The sequence below is a fragment of the Lontra canadensis genome, unplaced genomic scaffold (assembly GCF_010015895.1).
Source record: "Lontra canadensis isolate GAN:19392208 unplaced genomic scaffold, GSC_riverotter_1.0 scaffold20, whole genome shotgun sequence".
Lineage (NCBI taxonomy): Eukaryota > Metazoa > Chordata > Mammalia > Carnivora > Mustelidae > Lontra > Lontra canadensis.
Window position 1 is genome coordinate 22,826,246 of NW_022631014.1, and position 24,890 is coordinate 22,851,135.

A 24,890-nucleotide genomic window follows, 5' to 3' on the forward strand; every position below is an offset into this window, starting at 1 on the left:
CCCGGGAGTCCTCTGACCTCCCTGCCCCCGCTCGCCCCTCGCTTGTCGGGACTTGTTCCGGCGCTCCGGCTTCGAAAGGCACGCAGCCTCCGCGTCCTCCGGGAGGAATCTGTGTCGCCTCTAGATAGTGGCATTTGATGCCCGCAGCGTCGGGGTTGGCAGCGCGCGGGCCGGGCGCGACGAGGCCAAGCGGGCCGTGCCGCTCTGGAGCCGGCCCCCGGATCGCAGGCCCGATCGATGCATTTTTCTGAGTGAGTCGGCGGCTCCCCCACCCACCTCGGCGGTTTTCTTCTATCCTCCTCCTCTTCCTCTCTGGTCTCCTCCCTCCTCCGAGTCGGCTTGCAAATGGCTTCGTTCCCCGAGACCGACTTCCAGATCTGCCTGCTGTGCAAGGAGATGTGCGGCTCCCCGGCGCCGCTCTCCTCCAACTCGTCTGCGTCGTCGTCGTCCTCGCAGACGTCCACGTCGTCCGGTGGCGGCGGCGGGGGTCCGGGGGCCGCGGCGCGCCGCCTGCATGTCCTCCCCTGCCTGCACGCCTTCTGCCGCCCGTGCCTCGAAGCGCACCGGCTACCGGCGGCAGGCGGCAGCGCGCCGGGAGAGCCACTCAAGCTGCGCTGTCCCGTGTGTGACCAGAAAGTAGTACTGGCCGAGGCGGCGGGCATGGATGCGCTTCCCTCGTCTGCCTTCCTGCTCAGTAACCTGCTCGACGCCGTGGTGGCCACTGCCGACGAGCCGCCGCCCAAGAACGGGCGTGCCGGAGCCCCGGCGGGCGCGGGCGGCCACAGCAACCACCGGCACCACGCGCACCACGCGCACCCGCGCGCGTCCGCCTCGGCTCAGGCGCCACTCCCGCCCGCGCCGCCACCGCCCGCGCCTTCCCGCTCTGCGCCGGGCGGTCCCGCCGCCTCTCCTTCCGCGCTACTGCTGCGTCGGCCTCACGGCTGCAGCTCCTGCGACGAGGGCAACGCGGCCTCGTCGCGCTGCCTGGACTGCCAGGAGCACCTGTGCGACAACTGCGTCCGCGCGCATCAGCGCGTGCGCCTCACTAAGGACCACTACATCGAGCGGGGCCCGCCAGGTCCAGCCGCTGCCGCCGCCGCGCAGCAGCTCGGTCTCGGACCGCCCTTCCCTGGCGCGCCCTTCTCCATCCTGTCCGTGTTCCCCGAGCGCCTCGGCTTCTGCCAGCACCACGACGATGAGGTGAGTGCGCTGGCGGCCTCCTGGGGGGCGGAGGTGGGGCGGGTCTTGTGTCCACGGAGGACGCGCGTGCTTGCTCACCAGGGACCTCCGGATCGGTCCCAAAGCGGGGTGTGGCGGGATCCTCTCTGTATTTGTTGTTTTTCCTTTGCCTACTTTGCAGTTGTTGCCACCAAGAAGGTCATTACCTGGGAAGTGTGTGTGCAGAAGTCTGGCTTTGGTGTGCTTGTTGCGAGGGGCCACGGAAGAGTTTCAAGACGCAGAGTCCGCTCTTTCCTGTATCGCAAATTGTGGCAGCCGTTCTGTTCACTCAGCATGCGCCGGGAAAAGCTAGGGTTGTGTGTTGGGGGGGGTGGGAGCAAGTCACGGTGCGCGAGAACCCTTTCTCTTGATGGTTCTATTTGAGAACACCCCTTCTTTATGGATTTTGATTTCCTCATTTCTCTGACAAAACGTGCAAACTGTTAAAGATGCGGGATGAAGGAGTATCTGTGTAGACGTGGCCCCCCCCGTACAGGCACACCACAGGCCTCCCGGGGTAGAGTGCCCTCTTTGAGCATATTTTCTCATTTTTGTTTGTCATACTCGCAGATTGTGGGCTTTTGAAGGTAGGGTATGAGCCCGGATGGAGATGGCTGTGTGGGTGTGCAGTGCTTGTGTAGACCTGGTTTCAACGTGCGCGCTTGCGAGAGGCAGAATAGGGGGACCTTGACCATTGACCTCACCGAGTTGGGAGCCCCTTGGGCCGCTCACGCCTGCCCCGACTTCGATACCCTACAGGAACTGGTTTCCCTGGTGGGGGAGGTGTCTCCACCCCGCTCAGCCCGGGGCTCGACTTCCCGGGGAGAAAAACCAGACTCCTCTGCAGCGGCTCGAACCCCGGGGGCGCAGGGTCCGTGGGCTGCACCGCAGCCTTTGGTTTTGAGTTCGCTTTTCTGGCTGTTCAATAAACCTTTTTTTTTCTTTATTCTTTACACCGTGTGAGACCTTCCACTTATCTGAGCCCAATACAGCAAGGGACCAAAAATTTCGAGGAGCCGGCTCTGCTGGGAGGGTCGTTAATTTAAGCCATCTACCTGGAGACCCGTGAGATGTATGTGTAATAGCTATGGTCTTGGAGGAAGAGCAGATGGCAGAGGCTTTAGAAATCCTAGTGGGAGTTGCTGTCTGCGAGTTGGAACGGGCGTGCTGGCACCGAGCAAGGCAGAGGCTTGCACAGCGCAGCCTTTTCCATTGCTAACCTGTTATTTGGGGAGGAGGGCGGAGCTATTGCCTGATGGCCTTAAGTCGGCGTCTCCTATTGGAAAAAAGTTGAAATTCTAATCTACTTGTGGGCGCTGCATTTTAAGTTTCCTTCAAGGTATTAAGCTAGGGGGCATTCTTTTCCTAAGTTTTTAAGCTTTGGGTAGACTCCTCTTAAAAGTTTCCACATTCGTAGGTCAGTGTCTGTAGTCTGTTCTTTTCATCACTTTTAGAAAAATGAATGATTGCACTAAATACCGATCTTGAAGCCCAGGAATGAAAAGATGGAGTCAAATCACTTGAAGATTAGGGTCAAAGTGGGGGGGGGGGGGTGGTGAAGGGAGGGAAAGAGCGTCTGAATCCGCCACAATTTCCTTTCTGGGAGGGGTCGTTGATTGAATTCTCCCTCCCAGCAATTGAGTTTAAATGTCAGGTTTTATTTATATTCCCAGTTAAAGATCCACGTTTGTTTTATTTGGGCTAAAACAGAAGATGCTTAGTGTTGCCAGACTTGTAAAAAAGTCTTATACTTGTAAAACATTTATACACTTTTAAAATTATAAAACTACTCAAATGGTGTGAGAGAGTGTAAAGTGAGAAGTGAAGCTCCCCTCGCCCTGGAGGTTCCTGGATGCCCTGAAGACTAACATTATAAGTCGTGCAATACCAGGTTGAATGTTGGCAAAGACATTAAGATACTACATTGTTAAAATGAATATTCTCTAGAAAATGAAATTTTCTGTTTTGAGCAGAATTCTGCTTCCCCTCAGTCATTCATTCATTTAAAAGAAGAAAACTTGGAAATTAATTTTTAGACCTTTAATGCAGAGATCTGCATTTAGAAAGCTAGAAATTTTGATTTTTAAATGTGACAGACCAATGCTGCAAATAAAGGACCCAAGTGTTAGAGAAAGCTCCAGGTTCATATAGTGGTCCCACTCACAGATTCTTTCTTCCTTTCTAAGAATGATCAGGAACCGTTTGGGAATACTGTTTTTTTGGTTTTTAAAAAAAAAACAAAACAAAAACCATGCCTCTGACTGGAAAATGAGCATGAAGGCTCTTTGGAGGGTGACTGTCTTCTGTTTGATTGTGAGATGGAATCTCTAAACCCACCTATTTTTCTGCATTCGTAATCTACCTCGATTTTAAAATGTTCTTTACTGAGTTGACTTCTGTGTCAACAGGCTCCGTTAAATAATTCAGGGTGCCCCTGCCTTACAGTGCTGCCACCTGACCTTGGAAAGGAGGCTGGGACCCTGTATGCCCCCACCCCCCGCGTTGATTTTTAGGGAGGGTGCCTCCAACAGTTGGACACCCAGGGATGCTCAGGCAGCCAGTAGGGTCTTTCTTTCTCCACCGCTTTCCTTAAGAATCCCCCTGGAAATGGCTGGTCAGGATTGACCAGGTGGTGTTTTTAGAACTTGTTTTAAAACCTAACTGCAAAACCTCAAGGGAATTGGATTTTCCTACAGAATGGTAAAGGAATTGTGACTCACTTACAAAACGTAGGTGGGGTTTTTCGCTAATTTTGTGCCTTCGAATGCTCAGTTCAAAGGCCTGCTGGCGCCAGACTGGAAGGGCAGGCAGGCGGGGAAGTGCGGGGCGGCTGGCCGCGCGGCGGTCAAGACAGGCGGGGGCCCGGGAGGCGGAGGAGGTGGCGCCGCTGTGGGCCTCCGCCGCGACTGGGCCAGCCAGCCTCGGGCCGCCTTCGCTGTGCGGACGCTGCGGACGGTGGCCGCTCCTCTCCCCGCCGTGGCCGCTCCTCTCCCCGCCGTGGCCGCTCCTCTCCCCGCCGTGGCCGCTCCTCTCCCCGCCGTGGCCGCTCCTCTCCCCGCGGGCACCGGAGAAAGCGTCCTCTAGAAAGGGGTGTGCACATATTTTGAGCGAGGAGTTAAGTGCGTCTAGAGGCGTGCTGCTCCGGCTGCTTGAGGAGTGCCCTAATTGTGATGTATAGGAAGTGAGCCCTTTGCTGCCTTGGAGGCGACCCTGAAAGCACAAATCTCGGGGTGGGGGCGGCCAGGGTGTGTGTGTTGCGTGTGGAAGGGCTGGGCATCAGCATTCTGTAAACGGCAGCAAGCAAAGTGGGATCTGAACGTGTTCTGTCCCCAGGAAAGGCCCCGTCACTAGCGATGGGCGGTGGGGGTGACACAGTTGCCATCTTGAACCGAGGGAAACATTGTAGCTCAGCCCACCAGCGATGGCAATATTGTTCCCAGTTAGGCATGGCCCGCGGCAGCGGAATTTCCTGAGTCTCCAAGATGGAAAATAGGGTGCGGGTGCTGATACAATTTGTATTTAGTCCCTGCGTTGTGCTTTTTTTTTTTTTTTTTTTTTAAATAAAAAGGTTTCCTAGAAATATAAGTTACAGAATTCCAACCCAGTATGATCTGAATATTGACCCTTCCATCCTGGACTTGGGGTATTGTCTTTCCCCAGGAAACCACTCAAACCATTCTGAGGAGGGCTGTTTGCTGCCTTGCAATAATTGGTTGTGGAATGAATTCTAGTATCTTATTTTGAATAAGTCATGGTGAATGGGGATATTACCAGTACTTGTACTAATATATTCTACATTCCTAAAGTCTAAGCTTCTTCAGGCATGCATCCCCAGTGTAAGCATATTTTTAAACTGCATGTGTATGCTTTGTAAATTACAAAATGTATGCCAAAAGACATTTTGTGAGGACAAGAGGGGAAAAAATGGATTTGTGCGTTCTAGTATTTCTGCACCCCATCTTCTTACATGGTGTGGTGGATATATGTCTGCTTAACACATTTCCTCTATTTGCCAGAAAACCAAAATTGCCGTACATACCTTGGAAGTAATTGGAGCTTGATGCTTTGAATCCAGTTCAGTGGGTAGATGTGCATAGATTGAAGTCTCTTGAATTAAGAAAATGCCTGATGAAGGTCTATGGGAGAGAAATGTTCATTATTGCTATCTTAATTCTGTACCACTGAATGTAATCTGTGGGTTTTTTAAGTTTGAGCAGAGGAATGTGCCCAGCCTTCTATTAAAGTGCATAGGGATGGATTTTATCAACATGGATCCCAGGGAAGGTGGGTCATGGCTAGTTTGGCAAGCCTGTGCTCATTAGGTTACCTCACAGGCATAAGCTCATCTAAAATGTGCTAGTCATATTTGAGGTCAGTGTGGTATCAGCAGTCTGGGGAACCATTTGTGACTGCTTTAGCTTCCCAAAAAGTAAACTACACTGGTTTTAGGGTTGCATAGACTTGCTTTTGGTCTGTAAAATTTTTGTTTCCAATGGTCAATTCTTGGGGGGGGGCAGTAAAGATATTTTAGGAAGAAAACGGGCACGTTCTCCCAGACTGCAGTTCTTCTTCCGTTGATACTACTATACATTCTTTATGATTCAGGTGCTTTCAAGTTAAATAATAGGACATGGAATAAAGAAATCCGGAAAATGTTGGAAGATAAGACTAAAACTCCCTTTATACATCCTAGTTCTCTTTCCCATTTTTTTTTTTTTAAGATTTTATTTATTTATTTGACAGAGATCACAAGTAGGCAGAGAGGCAGGCAGAGAGAGAGGAGGAAGCAGGCTTCCTGCTGAGCAGAGAGCCCGATGCGGGGCTCGATCCCAGGACCCTGGGATCATGACCTGAGCTGAAGGCAGAGGATTAACCCACTGAGCCACCAGGCGCCCCTCTCTTTCCCATTTTAGCTGTTAATAAAATGTTAGCGTCCTTTCAGCTTGAAGGACATGAAAACCAGCATTAAAATGTATAGTTTCCTAAAGCATTACTTAAAATGGAAACCACTTTCTTACACAAAATTGTGAACATAACTGTTCAGCTTTTTGTGTTGTCATTTGACAAACGTGGTATATACATAGAAAAGGAGTTAGCTTTTGAGGGAAGCTATACATGAGGAGGTGAAATAGTTAAAAATGCCTTTGCTGGTTGAAGTAGTTTGCCAAGAAAAAAAGGGTTTATAAGTTTTTCTGATTAAAGAGAAGTTTTAACTTACCAATATCTCTAAAGTTTAACCCTCCCCTCCCCGATTTTATTTTCTCTGGTGCTGACTTGAAAGTCACATGGTTTCCTTAGTCTTGCGAGTTCTCTATCTCAGTTCCTCACTCAGGCAGGGTTTATTTTAGATGCATTCATTCTTAGTGAATAAAGGACCATTTTGGTGTCATTCTTTGTGACACTTAAGCAAAAGGTTGAGAAGTATCCTACCACGCGGGCAGTTTCAAAGTAGTGTTCCCTCCCCCCAAACACTAACAAAAGAGTCAGGCTTGGCGCAGTAAGGCTGCTTTTGCCATCTCTGTTATTTTGCAAGAGAGCAAAAGAAAGATACTGATAAAGAATTACAGTTGCCTAAAGGGAGCAAGATGGCCACCCATTGCAGCCCACTCTTTCCCCCTTTCTCTTGACCTTTCAAGCATTGTGACTGGCGAGAGGAAGCTTAATCCATCTTTCCTCTTCAGTTGATATGACCTCGTGCTTGTTCAGTACTAAATTATTCCTCTCCCTTTGAGGTTTGTCTATACTCACGAACCGAGTTGACTGAAACCAGATTGACTATTTTGACTGACAGGACTCCGGAAAAATTGGGGAGGAACGGGAGGTTGAATGCTGGCTATTTACATCCGAAACTCTTTGACTTAAACCTTGTTCCAGAGTAGTTCTTTCCCTTTAGATGCCATCTCCAGCTTCCCTGAAGGTAGAGTGCAGTGAAATGCCGGAGGATTCCAATTCCTGGGTTTTTTTTTTTTTTCTTTTAAAGGTTTTATTTATTTATTTGTCAGAGAGAGAGAGAGAGAGAGAGAGAGAGAGCGCGCGCACAGGCAGACAGAATGGCAGGCAGAGGCAGAGGGAGAAGCAGGCTCCCTGAGGAGCAAGGAGCCCGATGTGGGACTCGATCCCAGGACGCTGGGATCATGACCTGAGCTGAAGGCAGCTGCTTAACCAACTGAGCCACCCAGGCGTCCCAGTTCCTGGGTTTTGATTCCCATTGAAACCCAGCTGCAGTTTTGGGAGATTCATATTTAATCTGAAGACTAAAGAACAATAATGTTTTGGTTTTGTCCTCCTTAATGTGAAGTTTCTATTCATCCTAGCCAGTGCCTTACCTGAGCATCAGGTCCCACCAAGCGGGTTCTTTTTTTTTTTTTTTAAAGATTTTATTTATTTATTTGACAGAGAGAAATCACAAGTAGGCAGAGAGGCAGGCAGAGAGAGAGAGGGAAGCAGGCTCTCTGCCGAGCAAAGAGCCTGATGTGGGGCTCGATCCCAGGATCCAGAGATCATGACCTGAGCTGAAGGCAGAGACTTAACCCACTGAGCCACCCAGGTGCCCCCAAGCGGGTTCTTTTTTAAGTGAATCTGTTTAAATGATCCCAGTTTAATGACCAAAAAGCACAAAAAATTGGCAGCCAGTTGTAATTTGTTCAAAAGCATTTTTTCCACACAGATGGTCCTAAGGAAGTGATAATCTTTAGCGATAAAGTTACTGCTCTCAGTAATACATCAGCAAATGAAGTTATAAATACTGGGCTTCACTATGAAAAAGGGGTAATTCTCGATTGTGGTTTATCCACACAGGCTTCTGCAGAATAGTACATTCTGTCAACATTAATGGAATTTGAATGAAGCAGAGCTGGGTACACAAAAGAGAATGAAGTGGGTCAAGGTCAGTTGTAAAGAGTGAGGGCATTCTCTTGGCTCTGACACCTTGTGAATTTTGAGGGCCCCTGAATGAGCTCTGGCCCCTGAGCTAGTGAGGAACCTGTGGGAATAGGACAAGAGGTCCTGTGCCTTCCTAAATATGTCAGCCACTGTATCCTTTGGTTGTTACTTTTGGAAAGTTTAGCCTTAACCATTTGCAGTTTTTCTTGACCTGTCAGTCGGTTTGGGGAACTTTCATACTCTTTCATTCATACTCTTTGACTAATTGGATAATCATGAAAATGCTTTTGTATTAAACAGTATATACACTTAGGGATGCCTGCCTGGCTCAATCAGAGGAGCACGTGACTTCTTGATCTCAGGGTCATGAGCCCTACATTGGGTGTAGGATCACTTTAAAATATTTATTTATTTACTTACTTATTTAGATTTTATTTATTTATCTGACAGAGGTCACAAGTAGGCAGAGAGGCAGGCAGAGAGAGAGGAAGGGAAGCAGGCTCCTCATTGAGCAGAGAGCCCTACATGGGGCTCAGTCCCAGGATCCTAGGATCAAGACCTGAGCCAAAGGCAGAGGCTTTAACCGACTGAGCCACCCAGGCGCCCCTAAAATACTTATGTTTTTTAAAAAAAATTAGGGGCGCCTGGGTGGCTCAGTGGGTTAAAGCCTCTGCCTTAGGCTCAGGTCATGGTCCCAGGGTCCTGGGATCGAGCCCCGCATCGAGCCCCACATCGAGCCCCACATCAGGCTCTCTGCTCAGCAGGGAGCCTGCTTTTCTCTTCCTCTCTCTCTGCCTGCCTCTGCCTACTTGTGATCTCTGTCAAATAAACAAAATCTTAAAAAAAATTATTTTATTTTACTTTTAAGATTTTATTTACTTATTTGTCAAGAGAAAGAGATTGAGAAGAGAGCACAAGCAGAGGGAGAAGCAGGCTCCCCATTGAGCAGGTAGCCCGATGTGGGGTTCAGTCCCAGCACCTTTGGATCATGACCTGAGCCGAAGACAGATGCCTAATGACTGAGCCATCCAGGTGCCCCAAGTTTTATTTAAGTAATTCCTACATCCAGCATGGGGCTCAAACTCATGACCCCGAGATTAAGAAGTTGCATGTTCTCCAACTGAGCCAGGTGCTCCTAAAATAAAAATCTTAAAAAAAAAAAAAAAAAACCCAAAACTACACACTTAGATTTTGCTGCTAAATATGGTTCTGAGGACTACTTCACAGGTGTTACAGTGTTTTTAAAAATGAGAATTGGGGGGCACCTGGGTGGCTCAGTGGGGTTAAAGCCTCTGCCTTCCGCTCTGGTCATGAACTCAGGGTCCTGGAATCAAGCCCCGCATCAGGGCTCTCTGCTCAGCAGGGAGCTTTCTTCCTCTTCTCTCTCTTTGCCTGCCTCTCTACCTTCTTGTGATCTCTTTCTGTCAAATAAATAAATAAATAAATAAATAAACTTTAAAAAAAAAAAAGAAAAACATGAGAATTGGGACTAACTGGCAGTCATCATTAGGGGGGGGTTAGCCCACATCCGCAAATTTGGGTCTGGGGCTTCTGCCTCTCTTTGGGATCAAGGTCAGAGGGAGAGCTTTCTCTCTTAGGATCATCTGTAGGCATGTACCAAAAATGCAGCCACAAGATGTGGACAAGTGTGGAGCAGAAAAATGGATATGGCAAAGATGGTTTTATTTATTTATTTAATAGAGTGAGCAAGAGAGAGGGAACACTCTCAATCAGGGGGGCTGTGAGAGGAAGAAGCAGACTTCCCACCAAGCAGGGAGCCCAGTGCAGGGCTCCATCCCAGGACCCTGGGATCATGACCTGAGCCGAAGGCAGAGGCTTTAACCCACTGAGCCACCCAGGCACCCCAAGATGATTTTGATAGTAGTCCTATGGAAGGGTTTGTCTGGGTTGTGGTGATGAAGCTGTTTCTTCTGATGTTACAAAACTGCAGACTGAAAGAGGTGCTGCCACTGGCGGGCTCTGGGATTGCTGGTGTGAAGTGTGTGGTTGCTGGTTACTCAGACACTCACGTCTTTTCTCACAAGACAGAGCACATCTTTTCTCCCTCTGTCAGAGTCTAACCAGGGACTTACCGGGCTCAGTCCCTGCTTCTCCCTCCCCTCCCCGTATACCAGGAATTTGGGTTTGAGGCTGAGAGACAACTCCGCAAGTAATAATAGCTGGAAAGACGACATCCTAGTTGGGCCATTTCTTACAGCAGGCACCACCTGACTTGATTGATTCCATTTGAAACTTCATGAAAATATGGGGAGGACATCAGACTGTAAAATGTGTCCGAAGTTAGCTTTGCTGTTCTATCAGTGCAGTGAATGTTGCGTACACCCAGCTCGCTGCTGACTCCTGCCAGCAGGTTGCACTTACGGACATGCAGCCCCATCCCTGCATCCAGCCCTCGCCAGTTGAGTTGTGTGCTAACCAGGAGAGACTGCCATTTTTATTCCCAAATCTGTTCATGTCCATTGTACTTGGTGTAATCACACAGTTGAAGGAAAAATGAAATGTTCTGTGAAAAGTGATTTAGGAAAAAAAGGAGGCCCTGGGGAAACCATAGAATAGCCCCCAATCCTTTCCCTCATGGAGCTTACACAGCCAATTTGGGATTGAGGGAATTCCTGCCCCCCTCACTGGCCTTGATTTGGTTCTGACCCCTCAGTGGGGTTGTTGCGGGTACATGGAGAGGGCATCTGTGGATGGCTGCCTTCAGCTGTTTACCTAGTGGGAACCACACTATCCAGCCTGTGATGGTTATAATCTTGAGTGGGAGCGGGGAGAAAGCGCAGTACAAGCTACAGGGCAGAGCTCCGCCTGCCCCTGCTTCCCCTCCCTCTCCTCAACCTTGAGGATGTCCTGAACAGCTCCCTTCTCCAACCACATGCTTCGTCTGCAGTTTGTGCTGCCAGACCTCTGAGTGAAGGAAAGTTTCATTTCTCCTAGTCTGGTTTTCCTATTTTGGCTTTTTGGTATTTGTTTTTGTTTACTGAAGTATAATCGACATATTGTAAAATTCACATTTTTTAATGTACAGTTCTGCCCGTTTTGATGAAGTTATACAGTGTGTGAAAACTATCACAGTCCAAATACAGAACGGTTTTCTCACTTTCCACGTGCCTCATCCTTCAGCCTCGGGCAGCATGGATCTGTTCTTCAGGCCTGTGGTTTTGTCTCATCGAGAACGTCAGAACATAGAATGATGCAGAGCTGAAAACTTTAAAGCCAGGTTTCTTCACTAGGCATCATGCGGTCCATCCACATGCTGTGGGTGTCCTCAGGTCCTCCCTTTTTATTGCTGCATAGTTTTCCACTGTACAGGGTACCACACTGTAGACTGTCACAGGCTGAGGGGCACTTGTGTTTCCTGTTTCTGGTGGTTGTGAAGATTTCCTGCCCGGAATATGTTCAGTGCTGCTTTGAGGGTTGGTGGTCCTTGGGCAGGAGTGCCCCTTCTGATCCCACAGGTTTGTGGGTGACCTTGTGTGCCTTTGAGCCTCAGTTTCCCCATCACTCTACAGAGATTGTGACATTTGCGCTAGACTGCTTGGGCTGACTTTTGGAATCAAATGAAGTATTTTCTGTTAAAAAAAATTGGAATGTGCTCTGTACATAAATGTAAGTGAAGAAATTTGGAAGTATAAAATGAAGGAACTGGGCGCCTGGGTGGCTCAGTGGGTTAAGCCTCTGCCTTCGGCTCAGGTCATGATCTCAGGGCCCTGGGATCGAGCCCTGCATAGGGCTCTCTGCTCAGCAGGGAGACTGCGCCACCGCGGGGGGGGGGCACCCCGCTGCTCTGCCTACTTGTGATCTCTCTCTGTGTGTCAAATAAATAAATAAATAAAAATCTTTTTTAAAAATGAGGGAACTTATTTGGGCGGGGCCAGTGGAATCACTGCCTAAGTATCTGCTGGTCCTGCTCTTTATTTTTAGTAATCATTCAGAATCCCTCTCACCCTTTCAGTTGAAGTGCAGTTGACACATTGTGTTACATTAGTTTCAGCTGTATAGCATAGTTGCTCATTGAAAATGTAGCTACCATCTGTCATCATGCAACACTCAACCCTACTACTGACATACTCCCTTTGCTGTACTTTATTTGTTTAAAGATTGATTTATTTATTTGACACAGAGATCACAATTAGGCAGAGAGGCAGGGGGAAGCAGGGGATCGATCCTAGGACCCCGAGATAATGACGAGAGCCAAAGGCAGAGGCCTAACCTACTGAGCCACCCAGGCTCCCCATTCTTCGCTGTACTTTTTATTCCTAGCATGCCATAACTGGATGCCTGTACCTCCTACTCCACTTCACCATTTCCCCATGGTTTTTATTTCCTTTGTTTTTTGTTAGCTTTATCAGAGCTTTAGGGATTTAGAGGAATATTCTAAAAGGAAAATTTATTTTACCAGTGTACTTGGATTTTTTTAAAAGCCACATGGGAGCAAATAAAAAAAATGAGCCCTAGTCAGCTATGGGCCAACTCCAGTATCTGGAGCTTGGGAGGGAATCTTGAAAAGAATCCCCACATAGAATGGATGAACTAAGGTTTAAGAATGTCCCCTTTTAATGCAACTGAAGATTTGTAGGGGAGAGGGTTTTTTAATGTTAGGATTTATTCTTGTTGATAACTGGAAACCGATTATGAAGGGGCAGCAAAATCTCTTCTAGCAAAAGAGATAGTGGTTAATTCTAGACAATATTTGGGACTTGCCACAGTAGCTAGTAATTTTGTAATTGTATTCATCAAGTGTATAGTGAAATAAATAGATGTTCCTTTATATGTAAGAACTGAAGTTACTACCTATTTTCATCAGCAGCATCTTCACTTTACTCTTGGTTATTTGCTAGCTAAATTGTGTGTCAACGTTGTTAATTATACAAATGTTAGTAACATACAAATACATGAAAAGAAAGGCACTATAAATATTTGGGCATATCAGACTGGTCTGAAGTTGAAAACAAAATTCCCTCTCAAGGAAGATTGGTGTTCATAGTTGTTGTTTGTAGCATTCATATTCTCATTTTTTCCTTCCTTGATTGTGTAAGATCTACTGCAAAACCAAGCACAAAATCTGAATTTAGTGACAGCCTGCCCATTTCATCAGTGCCTATTTTGTTCTAGCCCCATAGAACTTATTTTCAGGGGTTTTTGTATGTTGGTCAGGGTGTAAAACCAGTTCCCCTTTACTCCATTCAGGAAGGTATGAAAAGCAACAAATGGGAATAAAATTAAGAAACCACGTGCAAGATCAGATTATGAAGATGAGGAGGGAGGGGATGTCTGGCTCTGGTTTAGGGGAAGAAATTGGGTTTCAGGCTCTTGGGTTGGCTTTGTAACAGTTTTCTCATTTGACCTGATGGAGAGGGGTGTTTCATGGGGGGCCCCAGGATGTTCAAGGTAAAACATTTCTCTGTGAGTTCAGCAGATAAGACAGAAGTCTACATAGCTAACTGGGAGGTCCTTGTCCTGCCCACCAGGCCCTTCTCATTTTAGTTCCTTGATTTGCAGGTAGCACTTGTAAGGGTTGTCCCTGTGTTGAGGGTCCTCACCAGCTCTTAGTGCTAGAGGCAGACAGGTTTACCCACAGTGAATTAAGGAACCCAAATGAATGAGTGCATAATAAAAACTATGGAATATTGGCAAACTCTGGATGGGTGGGGGGTGGGAGGGAAGTAACTTCCTTTTTTAAATTTATGTTCTTTTGGGGTGCCTAGTGGTTTAATTGGCTTAGGTCACAATCTCAGGGTTGTGGGAACAAGCCTTGTGTCATCCTGCATCCGGCTCTGCGCTTAGTGGGAGTCTGCTTGAGGATTTTTTTTCCCTCTCCCCTTCCCTCCTAGTTGTGCGCACACACTCTCTCTCTCTCTCAAATAAGTAAATCTTTAAAAATATTGTGTTCTTTTAACAACATTGAATTTTTTTTTAATGTCACAGGGCTTGTCATTTGGGGTTGTCATTTTTCTGAATATGTATATACCTGTATTTATTAGACTTTCATTCCTTCTTTACCATCCTCAGCTTGTAGTTGCTGAATGAATGGAAAAATAGAGATTTTCCTCAGGGCGGCCTTGTATTCTGCTGCCAGGAAGCAATTTGGGCCAGTTACTTCTGATTTCACTATAAGTAGTACATGAATGTATCCATGTTGTGATTATCCATAAGGTTTTGTTTTTGTTTTTGTTTTGTTTTTTTAAACATTTTGTTACTTGAGAGAGAAGTGAACTAAGCATGGGGAGAGGCAGCGGGAGAAGTACACTCCCCCTGAGCAGGAAGCCCAAACGCGGGGCTTCATCCAGGGACCCTGAGATCATGACCTGAGCTGAAGGCAGTCGCTTAGCCAACTGAGCCACCCAGGCACCCCATCTGTTAAATTTTTTTAAAACTATATGCCCAGTCCTACTTCTTTCCTAAGTGTGTCATCCGGGTTTTGGTGCATTTTCTTCCAGATCCTTTTAACATCCATTCACACACACATGGGCCTGTAGAAAGGTAGTGATATAACATGTTGACATTTTCCTGTAATGACTTGTTGGTCATTAGTGCTCTGAACTTGGTGTTCTTAGTGTGAAATTTATTTATCTGGATTTTTTCTGCATTTGGCTGTTGGCCTCACTGTGCACGTCCTTGTGTCTCTTTTACTTGTAGAAAATCCTCCATCCCCGCCAAGAATTGCTAAGACCTGAGAGGTGCATTTGAAATGTTAATTTGCTCCTGAGAGCCGCCTCCCACCAGTCACATTTCCTTCCCGCCCCACCGGTCCTTGTTGCCATCAATCTAATGGGAGAGAAATGGCTTGTCCTGTTGTTTTACTTTGCATTTCCGCGATTACTCTGAGGCGAGCGTCTTTTCATATGTTTATTGGCTATTTGTGTTTCCTCCCTGAATTGCCTTGGGTCCTGGGCTTATCTCTCCTGGGTTTAAAAAAAAAAAAAAATCAATTTGTGGGTATTTTTGATAATCAGAGTAGTAGCTGTCTGCAGAGGATTTCTCCGAGTCCACGTTTGCCTCAGTTTTGTTTAGCTCTGTAGGCATTTTTACATTTTTGTGTGGTTGGCGATTGTCTTTCACTTTGCTTACGTTTTGTGTCTCTAATCCAGCTTTAGAATATATTCTTGATATATCATATGAGGCGGGATTTACACAAATGAGAGTACTGTCCTGTTAGCAAATAGTTTTATTCCCTGCCCCCCCTTTTTTCCCCTGAACCTCACATTTGTGGGAAACCTTTCTGTTGGCTGGGGGTGAAGAGTGGGTATGTTATGGCTATTATAACTGACTTGCAGTTTGTACTGGTTGAGTGTTCCTGCTTTGTAGCCACATATACCAGTGATATCTTAAAAGTCTCTTGGATGTGCTCTGTTGTCTCTCTTAAGGGGCTAAAAAAAAGAGAACTGGTTAATTCCACTCCCCAAGTGTAACTACTGACAGTTTGGATTGTATCATTAGTCATTATTTCTTAGGCCTGTGCAGTATTTTCTTTATGGCTGTATCATTTAACTAATGATAATCACAAATGATAAAGTTGTTTTGAAGTGTCATTTGTCTGTATACTGTTTGATAGTTCCACATTCTGCTTTTTTTTTTTTTTTAAACATCTAGTAATACACCTGGCGCATCCATGTATGAGGAAAAAATATACAGGTCATTTACTCATCTTTACTGAGGTTTAGTTTAGGCACTTTCAAACATGCTGGATTCAAGCACACATTTTGATGAGTTTTAACAAATTTATACACCACCATCAAGACAGCATTTCTGCCATCCCGGAAAGTTCTCGTGCTGTGGTAGCTTTTAGTGCTAATCTCTGGAGAATTTGGCCTGCTGCTTTGGTCATGGGTCTTGATGATTTACGGAAATTAGAGTAAACCCTAGGACTTTGTATGTGAGTGAATCTCTGATGATGGAAAGTTGCTAGGTCTGATGCCTTGGTTTATTGCTGATGCAAGATAGCTGTAAAACTACCTAAAATCCTTAACCTCTGAGGCCTCTGAAGACCCATATTCCCTCTTTTCTCTTAAACCTTTGCTATTCCAGGGCCACAATGCAATTGGCCAGGCCACATTGTTTTCCAATGAGCAGATGCCTGCTGGGAGGCAGATTCCTCAAGGATTGCTTGGAAAACATGGAAGTGAATTCCGTCCAGTCAACATACTTGGAGCTTTGAGCATCTGCCATGTGCCTGGCTCAGCCGGGTGTTTGAGGATACAAAGGGCCAGAACAGAGGTTGCCTTCTGGGGACCCTTACATCACTATAAAGGGGAATAGAATTACTGGGGATTTCAAGTACCGTGGTGAATAATGTACATGTAAAAATACTAAATTAATTTTGGTTAGGTATTACGCTTTTAAAATTTTTTTATGCTTTTAAAAAAAAATTTAATTCCAAGGGCTCAAAAAGGATATGCGGTGAAGTCTTAATGACACAGTGGCAGCTTCTGTGTTCTTCCAGAGGGACTGTTTATAGGGGAGTTAACTGCTCTCTTGTCCTCGGAATCTAAGCTCTTCGTAGTGAACACTTGTTTAAAGATTTTATTTATTTGGGGGAGAGAGAGAGAAGCAAACACAAGAGCCAGGCGAAAGGAGAGGCAGAGGAAAGGGGAGAAGGTGACTCCCTGCTGAGCAGGGAGCCCAGCGTGGGGCTCAGTCCCAGGACCCCCAGATCATGACCAGACCCAATAGCAGACACTCACCAACTGAGCCAGCCAGGTGCCCTGTAGTGAACACTTCTAAGAAAGTTCATGGCTTTTCCAGGCCTTGCCAGGTCAGTTGGAGGTGACAGATTGGTGGCTTCCATTTCCAAAGACTGCCTTTGAGAAAAAAAGAAAATTGGTTCTGAGCTTCCTGGAGAACTTAAATGTAGAAGGGAAATTTCACTTGGGTGAGGGCAGTTCATGGACCAGTTATTTATCGTTCAGAACTGCCTTCCATTGGATGACATGTGACCCCCAAACCCGAGCACTTTGCATTTGGTTTTAGGCAGTTTCCCTTGTGCAGAACAATTCAGTCTTCAGTTTAGAGTGTTGATTATTTGAGTGTTGTTTTGGGGGAGGGGTCCCTAACAGCCTGACACTACAAGATTCATAGTCAGTTTCTCTGTTTCCTCCTGTCTAGCGTGGTCTCTAGCCCCCAGTGAGAACTGAGTCTGTTGGAAGGGGAGGTAGTCCTGATATGGAGGTGAGTAGGAGTTGGACACTGTGGAGACTGGTTGTAAGGCTTGAAAGTACACTATCACAAAGGGGTTGGGGGGGTTTCCCTTCGGTGGTACCCAGGTAGAGGGGAGGAGGACCACTTGTGCTTCAGGAAGAAAGACCCGGGAGCCTTTTGAGGAGCAGTTGGGCATTTGAAAAACTTGCAAGCACTTTGCTGAGGAATCCATTGGTGATTAGAACTTTATCTGCAAAGCAAATGTTCAACCAGTGTTTACGGAGTTCATTCAGACTGGCTCCGGGGAGCTGTAGGGCCCCATTTAAAACCTTTGGTTGGATGGTGAAAGGCGACTTTTCATGGGAATACAGTCACCCTTGGAAACACCTCTGCCCTCAGAGCAAAGGAGAATCTTGCTGTTATGTAAGTCTGTCCCAAAACTCCTTTGAAAGCCCAAGTGTCCTCTCCCTTTGAAGCTGTCTGAAGACCCCATCCACTGTGCTGCCTACAGAAGGGTGCTCCAGTACGTGGAGGGAGAAAAGGTTGCTTTCCTCGGTTCCTATTCCCCGCCTACTCTCTACTTCCAAAGGTCCTTTTCCCTGGGAATCTCTGATTGTGGAGTCTGCTAGGAATCCTCATCTCTGGTGATGCAGGAGCTGTAGTTTAAAAAAACAAGCCAACAAAACCCACCTTCTATGTTTTGAAGGATAGTAAAATGTTTGCATTGGTTACAGTAAAAGCCAGTACATAGCATGAATACAAAGAAGACCCTGAAGATAAAGTTAATAATTACATTCAGAGGTTTAGGCTTGTTTCCTTTAGAGATTTTTCTCTCTTGACCTTTACTCCATCGGAGTTAGAGACTCAGCCCCTGAATCGAATTCCGTGTTTATAGGGTCCACTTTTAATACTTGCCCTAGACTCTTAACTTGGTCCTTCTTGTTTCTCTGGCAGGACACTGGAGGAGTGGGCTTCTAGAGCCCCTTGCTGGTGGCGGTTTTTTCTGTCCAGGTTTGTTTGGATACCACCCCACCCCCCCACCCCCATGCTTGGGCAGCAGGAATTCCTCCCCGGGTTCTTTGTTCCTCCTGAAGGGCGGGAATGGCTGCCTCCTGGAATGTTGATCGCCTAGGCTTGAGTGGCTAGCACCATTGAAGCCTTGTGTCTCTGCTCCTAGGGAGTTCTCAGGGCTCAAATGGGGGTGGGGATGGGGGTCCACCTCCTGGCCCGGTCACTCCTGATGGATTAAATGAGCCAGTTTTTGTCCTAATCAAAAACTAAAGACTAGTAGCCCCCCTCCCCAATTAAAAAAAACAAAACACAAAAGACCCCATGCTAAGCCAATGAAGAGTTCTCTTAAAATTTGAGGTTTAGCTCACCTAACTGGGACCCTCAGGCCTCACCAGGAAGCCTCCTGACCAGGATTGCCAGCAGTTGCTCTGGCCCAGCCCCTCAGAATGACCAATTCATAAATAGTAAAGAGTTTTTTTTAGTATGAGTCTATTCCATGGAACATTTGGACATACTTACACTAATCTATATTGTTGTCTGTCTGAAATTAAGTGGACAGTGGTGTATTTTATATGGCAGTTCTACTTCTGACACTCCTTTTAAAGCTACCAGGAGGGGCTGAAATTCCCAGCCAGAAAGGCTGCTCTCCACAGGATCCCTTCCTTTCTGCATTTGGATCCTACAAACCCTTGGTGCAGGGTTCCTCATAGGGGACAGCAGTTTGTCACACAGTTTGACACACAGTACCTGGAACAGAACCTCTGTGATTCCCCCACCCCTATCCCTATAGGTCCTGGCCAAGAATGGGGGGTGGGAAGGAGATGGCTGCAAAAGTCTCACCTGGGAAACCAAGGGTGGAAGGTCTTCCTGAGGTCTTAGTGCCCCCCATAGACCAGTGTGTTTATGAGGGTTCACAGTAAGGACCCCCCCACCATTTTACTGTCTGTCTGCAGGGGTATGGGCAGTAGTGTAGGGAGAGTAGTTCTTGGGTTTCCTAGAAGAAGATTTTTAGGGTACAGGTTTTGGGAATTTGCTCCACACACCATGGAGGCATCCCACTTGGTACTGGGCACCTGTATGTATCTACTTTGCTCCAGCATGATAGTTTGTCCCTGTACATCTCAGCAGGGATTTCCACAGCTTAGGAAGAAGGTAAGGTCAGGAAGCAGGTCATATACTGTGTGCTCCAACCTCTGCTTAGGGCTGCTCAGAAGGGGAGAATTTATAGGTGCTACTACTCTGTTTGGATTCACTGCCAGGGAAACAGTTGGCCTTCAAACTGATGGTTCAACAATGACATAATTGTATAGTGTTGCTTATTTTGCTTTGACTGCCAGGAAGCTCTGAGCCAAACTTCATGGTCTCAGTCCAGAGAGTCTCATGGACATGCATCTCCTCTCTTGACTCAAGCTTGTTTCTGCATGCTACCGGCTTTCTTTGTAAGCTGCTGATCTTAGATTTGAATAAGAGTTGCTGAAATAAATTTCACTAAAAATTGAGTGAAAGATGAGGGCATTGTAAAGTGCCCAGGATAGGGCCAGTGTTTGATCCAGTAAATCTGGCTGATAAGTATGTAAAAGAATTAAGCCATTGTACCGGTGTAGTACTTGTCAAACAAATGCGTAATCCACCAGAATGCTCTATCCCTCCCTGGGAAGAGTTCAGACCCCAGCTGAGGAGTTGCTAGAATGTGCTTTGGCGAGCTGCTGGGGCAGCAGGACAACAAAGCCCCCATCTGTAGGAATCAAAGCAATTTGAGAAACCCCAGGGTTAGTCCTGTCTCTGAGCAGAGGCCCGGCTACATCTTCTGACCCAAGTCCCCACACCACCCCCTCCAGGAACCCTCTGCAATTTGGTAGAGCTTGAAACCCCTTCTAGAGGGGTGGGAGGAAGTGGCTAATCCCCACTTCCTTCCCTGGGAGTTTTATGGGCCTCTGGGAGCCTGCCTTACACTGGCCTTAATGGCCATAAATGACCCTCTCCCAGGGGAGGGGCCAGGCCCCTATGAATCTTTACCCAGACTCTAGCCATTTAGGTGGTTAATAAATGCTTTTTGTTGGTGATGCCCTTGGTCTTCTGTAATTGGGAGGTGGGGTGGGAAGTTTTGTGGGATTACTAGGGTGGTGACTTGAGCTGGAGGCCTAGTGAGTGAGCAAGTGTTCCCTGGGTGCTGGAGCTAGGTTGGACTGAACTTGTAGGGCATGGTGGTCCTACAGGGGCAGGGCTTCATTCTCCTGCGGGACATTCTTGCTGCTGACTGCAGTCCCCCAGATCTGGCCTGCAGGGTGGGAGAGTGGGGAGAGATGTGCTGGTAATCCCACCCTGTTTCCTGTGTGTCATTCACCAGAGTTTCAGGATCGCAGTAAGCTTCATTTTTATTTTACTTTTAATTTTTAAAGTAAACTTAATTTTTGAGGAACAGCAATAACAAACATTTGGGGTTGCCCAGTCTTGGGACAGGTTTACAGAGAGGTCAGGATATCTGTCAAGTTGGAATGGATGCTGGGGCACACAGCACATTTAACCTTGATTAGCTGCAAAAAAGTTCTGGGAAGGAAATCTCTGGGCAGGCATCACCTCTCCTGCTAGCAGGTCCCTCCTTTCCCCTCCCCACTAATCCCCTGCCTCCCTTCTGCAGGGTTTTAATTAACTGTGTTTAATCTTCCCGGGAAGCTTCCCGCCAGCCTGCTTATCCCATTACCTGCTGGGTTTTCTGTTCCAGTCCAGCCTACTACAAGGAACATTCTCATTCTCAGAACGACTCTTCGCCCAGGGCCCCTTAGATCCTCCCTGAATCTCTCCTGTCTTGCTGCTTTCTAGGAAGATGCAGAGCAGGTCCAGAAATCAGCTAGAAAGCAACCAGGGTGTAGGCAAGGGTTCACTTGGGCCCTCCTGCCCTCCCTCCTTTGTGGAGGATCTCTGTGAATCCTCCTAGATTTAATGTTAATAAGTCCAGATAGCGCACTTAAAAAGATTTTATTCATTTATTTGACAGAGATCACAAGCAGGCGGAGAGGCAGGCAGAGAAAGAGAGAGGGGAAGCAGGCTCCCCGCCAAGCAGAGAGCCCGATGTGTGGGGTTCCATCCCAGGTCCCTGGGATCATGACTGGAGCCAAAGGCAGAGGCTTTAACCCACTGAGGCACCCGGGCGCCCCTGGATGGCGCACTTTTTAAAAATTATTTTTTATTTTTTTAAGACTTTATTTATCTATCAGAGGGCATGAGCACACAAGCAGGGGGAACAGCAGGCAGAGGCAGAAGCAGGCTTCCCGTTGAGCTGGGAGCCTGATGCGGGCGGGGCTCTCTGATGGAGGACCCTGGGATCACCTGAGCAGAAGGCAGAAGGCAGACGCTTAACCAACTGAGTCAGCCAGGTGTCCCCCAGATAATGCACTTTTTCTGTTAAGGACTCAAGGTGCCTGGCAGTGAAATAAGGGTGGGGGGAAGCACCCTAAAGTATTAGAATAGAAATATTCTGAAAGTATTTTATGCAAAAAGCATTTTTAGTCGATTGCCCACCATGACTGCGAGTGAGCCTTTTGCTTTTTCCTCATTTCATTGTCTTTTCGTGTTTAAACCAGCCTTTCCCTATTTAACAGCAAAGGGGGGCATTGCTTATCCCTGGGGCTTCCTATCTAATAGAGATCCTGGTGCTTTAAAACTGGGGTGGGGCTCAGATTTGCATTTTAAACCAACGCCTCAGGGGTCTAATGCAGGTGGCCCCTTGGAGAAACAGATTTTTAAATGTTGCCCCAGGAGAGGGGATTTAAGGTCACAGCAGTCCCTGAGCACAGTATTTTGTTTTTTTGGCTTTTTGTTTTTGTTGGTATTTTAACCCCCCAGTTGTCAATCATAAATTATCTATATTTCCCTTATCCTGTCCCAGTGATTGCACCTGAGTCGGTTACACCTGTTTATTAGATGGCCTGATTTAAAGTGATCCTTGATTGTAATCATGCTTTAACTTGTTACTATTTGGTGTTTATTCATCTTCAAGCCATAACAGCATCCCCTCCCCTCAACCTCTTTTTGAAAAAGAGGGCTAAGGAGAACATATTTCTAAGAAATAACGTTCTGTCTCCAGAGTTCTCAAATCTCAATGCTGTTGGGAAGAAAATCCAGTTTTGACGAGTTAATGAAGACAGTAACTTCGAGGGGCTTGAGTAGGAGTGGCACTCCCACAGTCCTTACATGCGGAGCAGACAAAAAGCACCTGGAACTAGGTTAGCCGCTCTGGGACTGGATCGTGGTGCCAAATTCCGCGTGTCCGCACAGCTGACGAGTGCAAGGCTGTGTCCCTTGCCAGGTCTTCATATTGGTCCTGCTGCCAGTTGCCGTCTCCTCCATGTAAATAGAGCCTTTTTGGGGAGCTACCTGGAGGCTTCCCACGTACTGGTCTTCCCACATGGGCAACGAGCCCATGGGGCCTCTGGGAGTTTGCTGGAGGATCTTAGGGCAGCTCCTGGGAGAAGGTAGGGGTGGCCATTCCTCTCCTGAGGGGAAAGGATTATAGTCTTCCAAAGGGAGCTCAGGCCTTCCTCTCTATATGTGGCTAGTGTAGATGGAGCTTAACTTTCATTTGGCTCAAGAAATAATCCCTTTTTGGCGCTATGCAGTTTTATTCTCCCTTGGAAATTTTATGTTAATATCGTGCTATATCCAGTAATTTTTATTTCTTATCTCCGTGTTGAAGATACTTGAAAGTATCTTGAAAGTCATGAAAGACTGAGTTAGTAAATAAGCTTTCTCCCTCTTAAGCCCTCTGTCTAGTTGTTTCATAAAAATGCTTTACAGTGGCAAGGGCCATCTTGAATTAATCTACCCACCCTCCCCTGCAGCAGCCTTTGGCAAGTGCAGGGAGGTATGTTCCTTCCCTAGGATCCATTTCATTTTGAAGACTGTATAAGAACAGTGGCTGCTGTGCCGGGGAAAAGGGAGTACCATAATTTGAAGATGAAGCTGAGATGTTGGGCTTGTGGCTGTGTCCTCGAGACCCCCAGGGCTGCTCCTCAGTGCCCAGGGCGAATCCTGCTCCCTGGGGAGAAACACAGGAGACAGGGAACTAGACCCACAAAAGCCTCACAAAGATGTAGGAATCCCTAGGGGCAAAGAGGATGGAAGCGGAAAGCAGCTGCTCCTCGCACAGCTGGTTCTCAGGTCTGCCCACATCTTTCATCTGGCCGTGCAGCTCCTGCTGCCCTACCAGGGTGGTGGTTTTCCCTCCTGCCTCTTTCCTTCCTTTTTAAGTCTTCCCCATAAAGCAGTTAGCTCTTTCATAAATCAGCATTTATGTGTTTGGCACACTCTAGCAGGTTTGTAAGGGAGTTGTTCAGGGTTACTCACAGGAACAAACCTTTCCTTACAGCAGTGGGCACTAGGTAACCAAGCATTATATGAGGTTATAAACCAATTGTCTGGATTGTGGATTAATAATGTTAATGTGCCTTTGAGAGAATAAAGCACCTTGGACTCTTTCAAGAGGTTTCTGGGTCGTATTGCCTACCCGCTACGTGACCTGGGCAACACTTCCGGTTTCCACCATCTGTAAAGTGGAGACACGACTATGGCTCATTAGGTGCGCTTTAGAAATGTGATGATGCAGGGAAGCCTTCAGCCCAGTGCCTGACCTCCTGTATCCGTCCAGTTGGCAAGTGTACATCAAGGATCTGTTGTGAGCAGCGTTGCTCTCAAATGCCGCCCCTTCCTCGTGTGACAAATGAATGTGCTGACAACCAAACAGATTGGCTTAGGGTCTGCCCCCTCCCATCCTGGCCTCCCTGGCTCAGGTTGCTCTCCGTATGGGGCTGTGTCCTTCCTTTGTAGTTGTGATAGGACATAGGGTAGAAGCAATGTGTTTGGGTGTACTTTGAGTAGCAGAGAGCGAGTGCCACTTACTCTGTGACCTTGTGCGAGGTAGTGGATCTCTGTGTTGGTTTCCCTATTTGTTAAATAGTGATGATGATAGGTGCATTCCTATGTGCACAAATCTGAAATGTTTGCCTTTTGACAGTTGTGCACCTCAGGGTAAGGTGTGTTTCTCTGCCCCTTTCTACAGGAGGGAGGAATCCTGCCAAGGGAGTTCCACAAGGTCAGGCCCATAAACTTTATCATCATTCCTCCAGAAGTCAGCTGGTCTGCTCACTTCTGTCCCTGATACGCTCATCTGCCCTGCAGGGATGGGCGCCTGAGTCCTGGGAAGGTTTCTCCAAAGAAACAAGGAGATGGTTTTTGCTGATTCTCTGCCCTCTTCATCATTTCCTATTTCTAAATAATTTGCTCATTTCATCAGTCCTTTTGGGAAGGAAGGCTCTTTCCCGTTGCCAGGCAGTTCTTAAATACTGGTGTCCTCTTCCTTTTTGCCCCTTAGCCACCACTAGTGGTAGGCTGAATGAAATGTAGGGCAGTGGCCAAACCAAGGTGCTCATGAGAGGAGCAACTGGAACTCAAGGTTGCAGGAAAACCCCGAGCCAGGTTAGGGCTCCTACCCTTCCTTGCTAGTCTACATCATGTCCCACGGGAGATGCCAGGGCCCTACTGAACATGGGGTGCACATCCCTGACTCCAGTCAGAGCTCCCTGCAGCCACAGTGTCTGGGTTTGGGAGAGGGTTAAGATGCTTTTTAA

General features: G+C 47.2%; 1 protein-coding gene across 1 annotated transcript in view; it reads left to right on the plus strand.

Moving 5' to 3' along the window:
- Positions 1–263: 263 nt before the first annotated feature.
- Positions 264–24,890, plus strand: part of TRIM71 (tripartite motif containing 71) — a 65,154-nt gene continuing 40,527 nt past the window's right edge. The window contains exon 1 of the mRNA XM_032861303.1: positions 264–1,200. Coding sequence (XP_032717194.1) covers positions 346–1,200 — 855 coding nt within the window. The 5' untranslated portion in view covers positions 264–345. The remainder of the gene's footprint in view (positions 1,201–24,890) is intronic.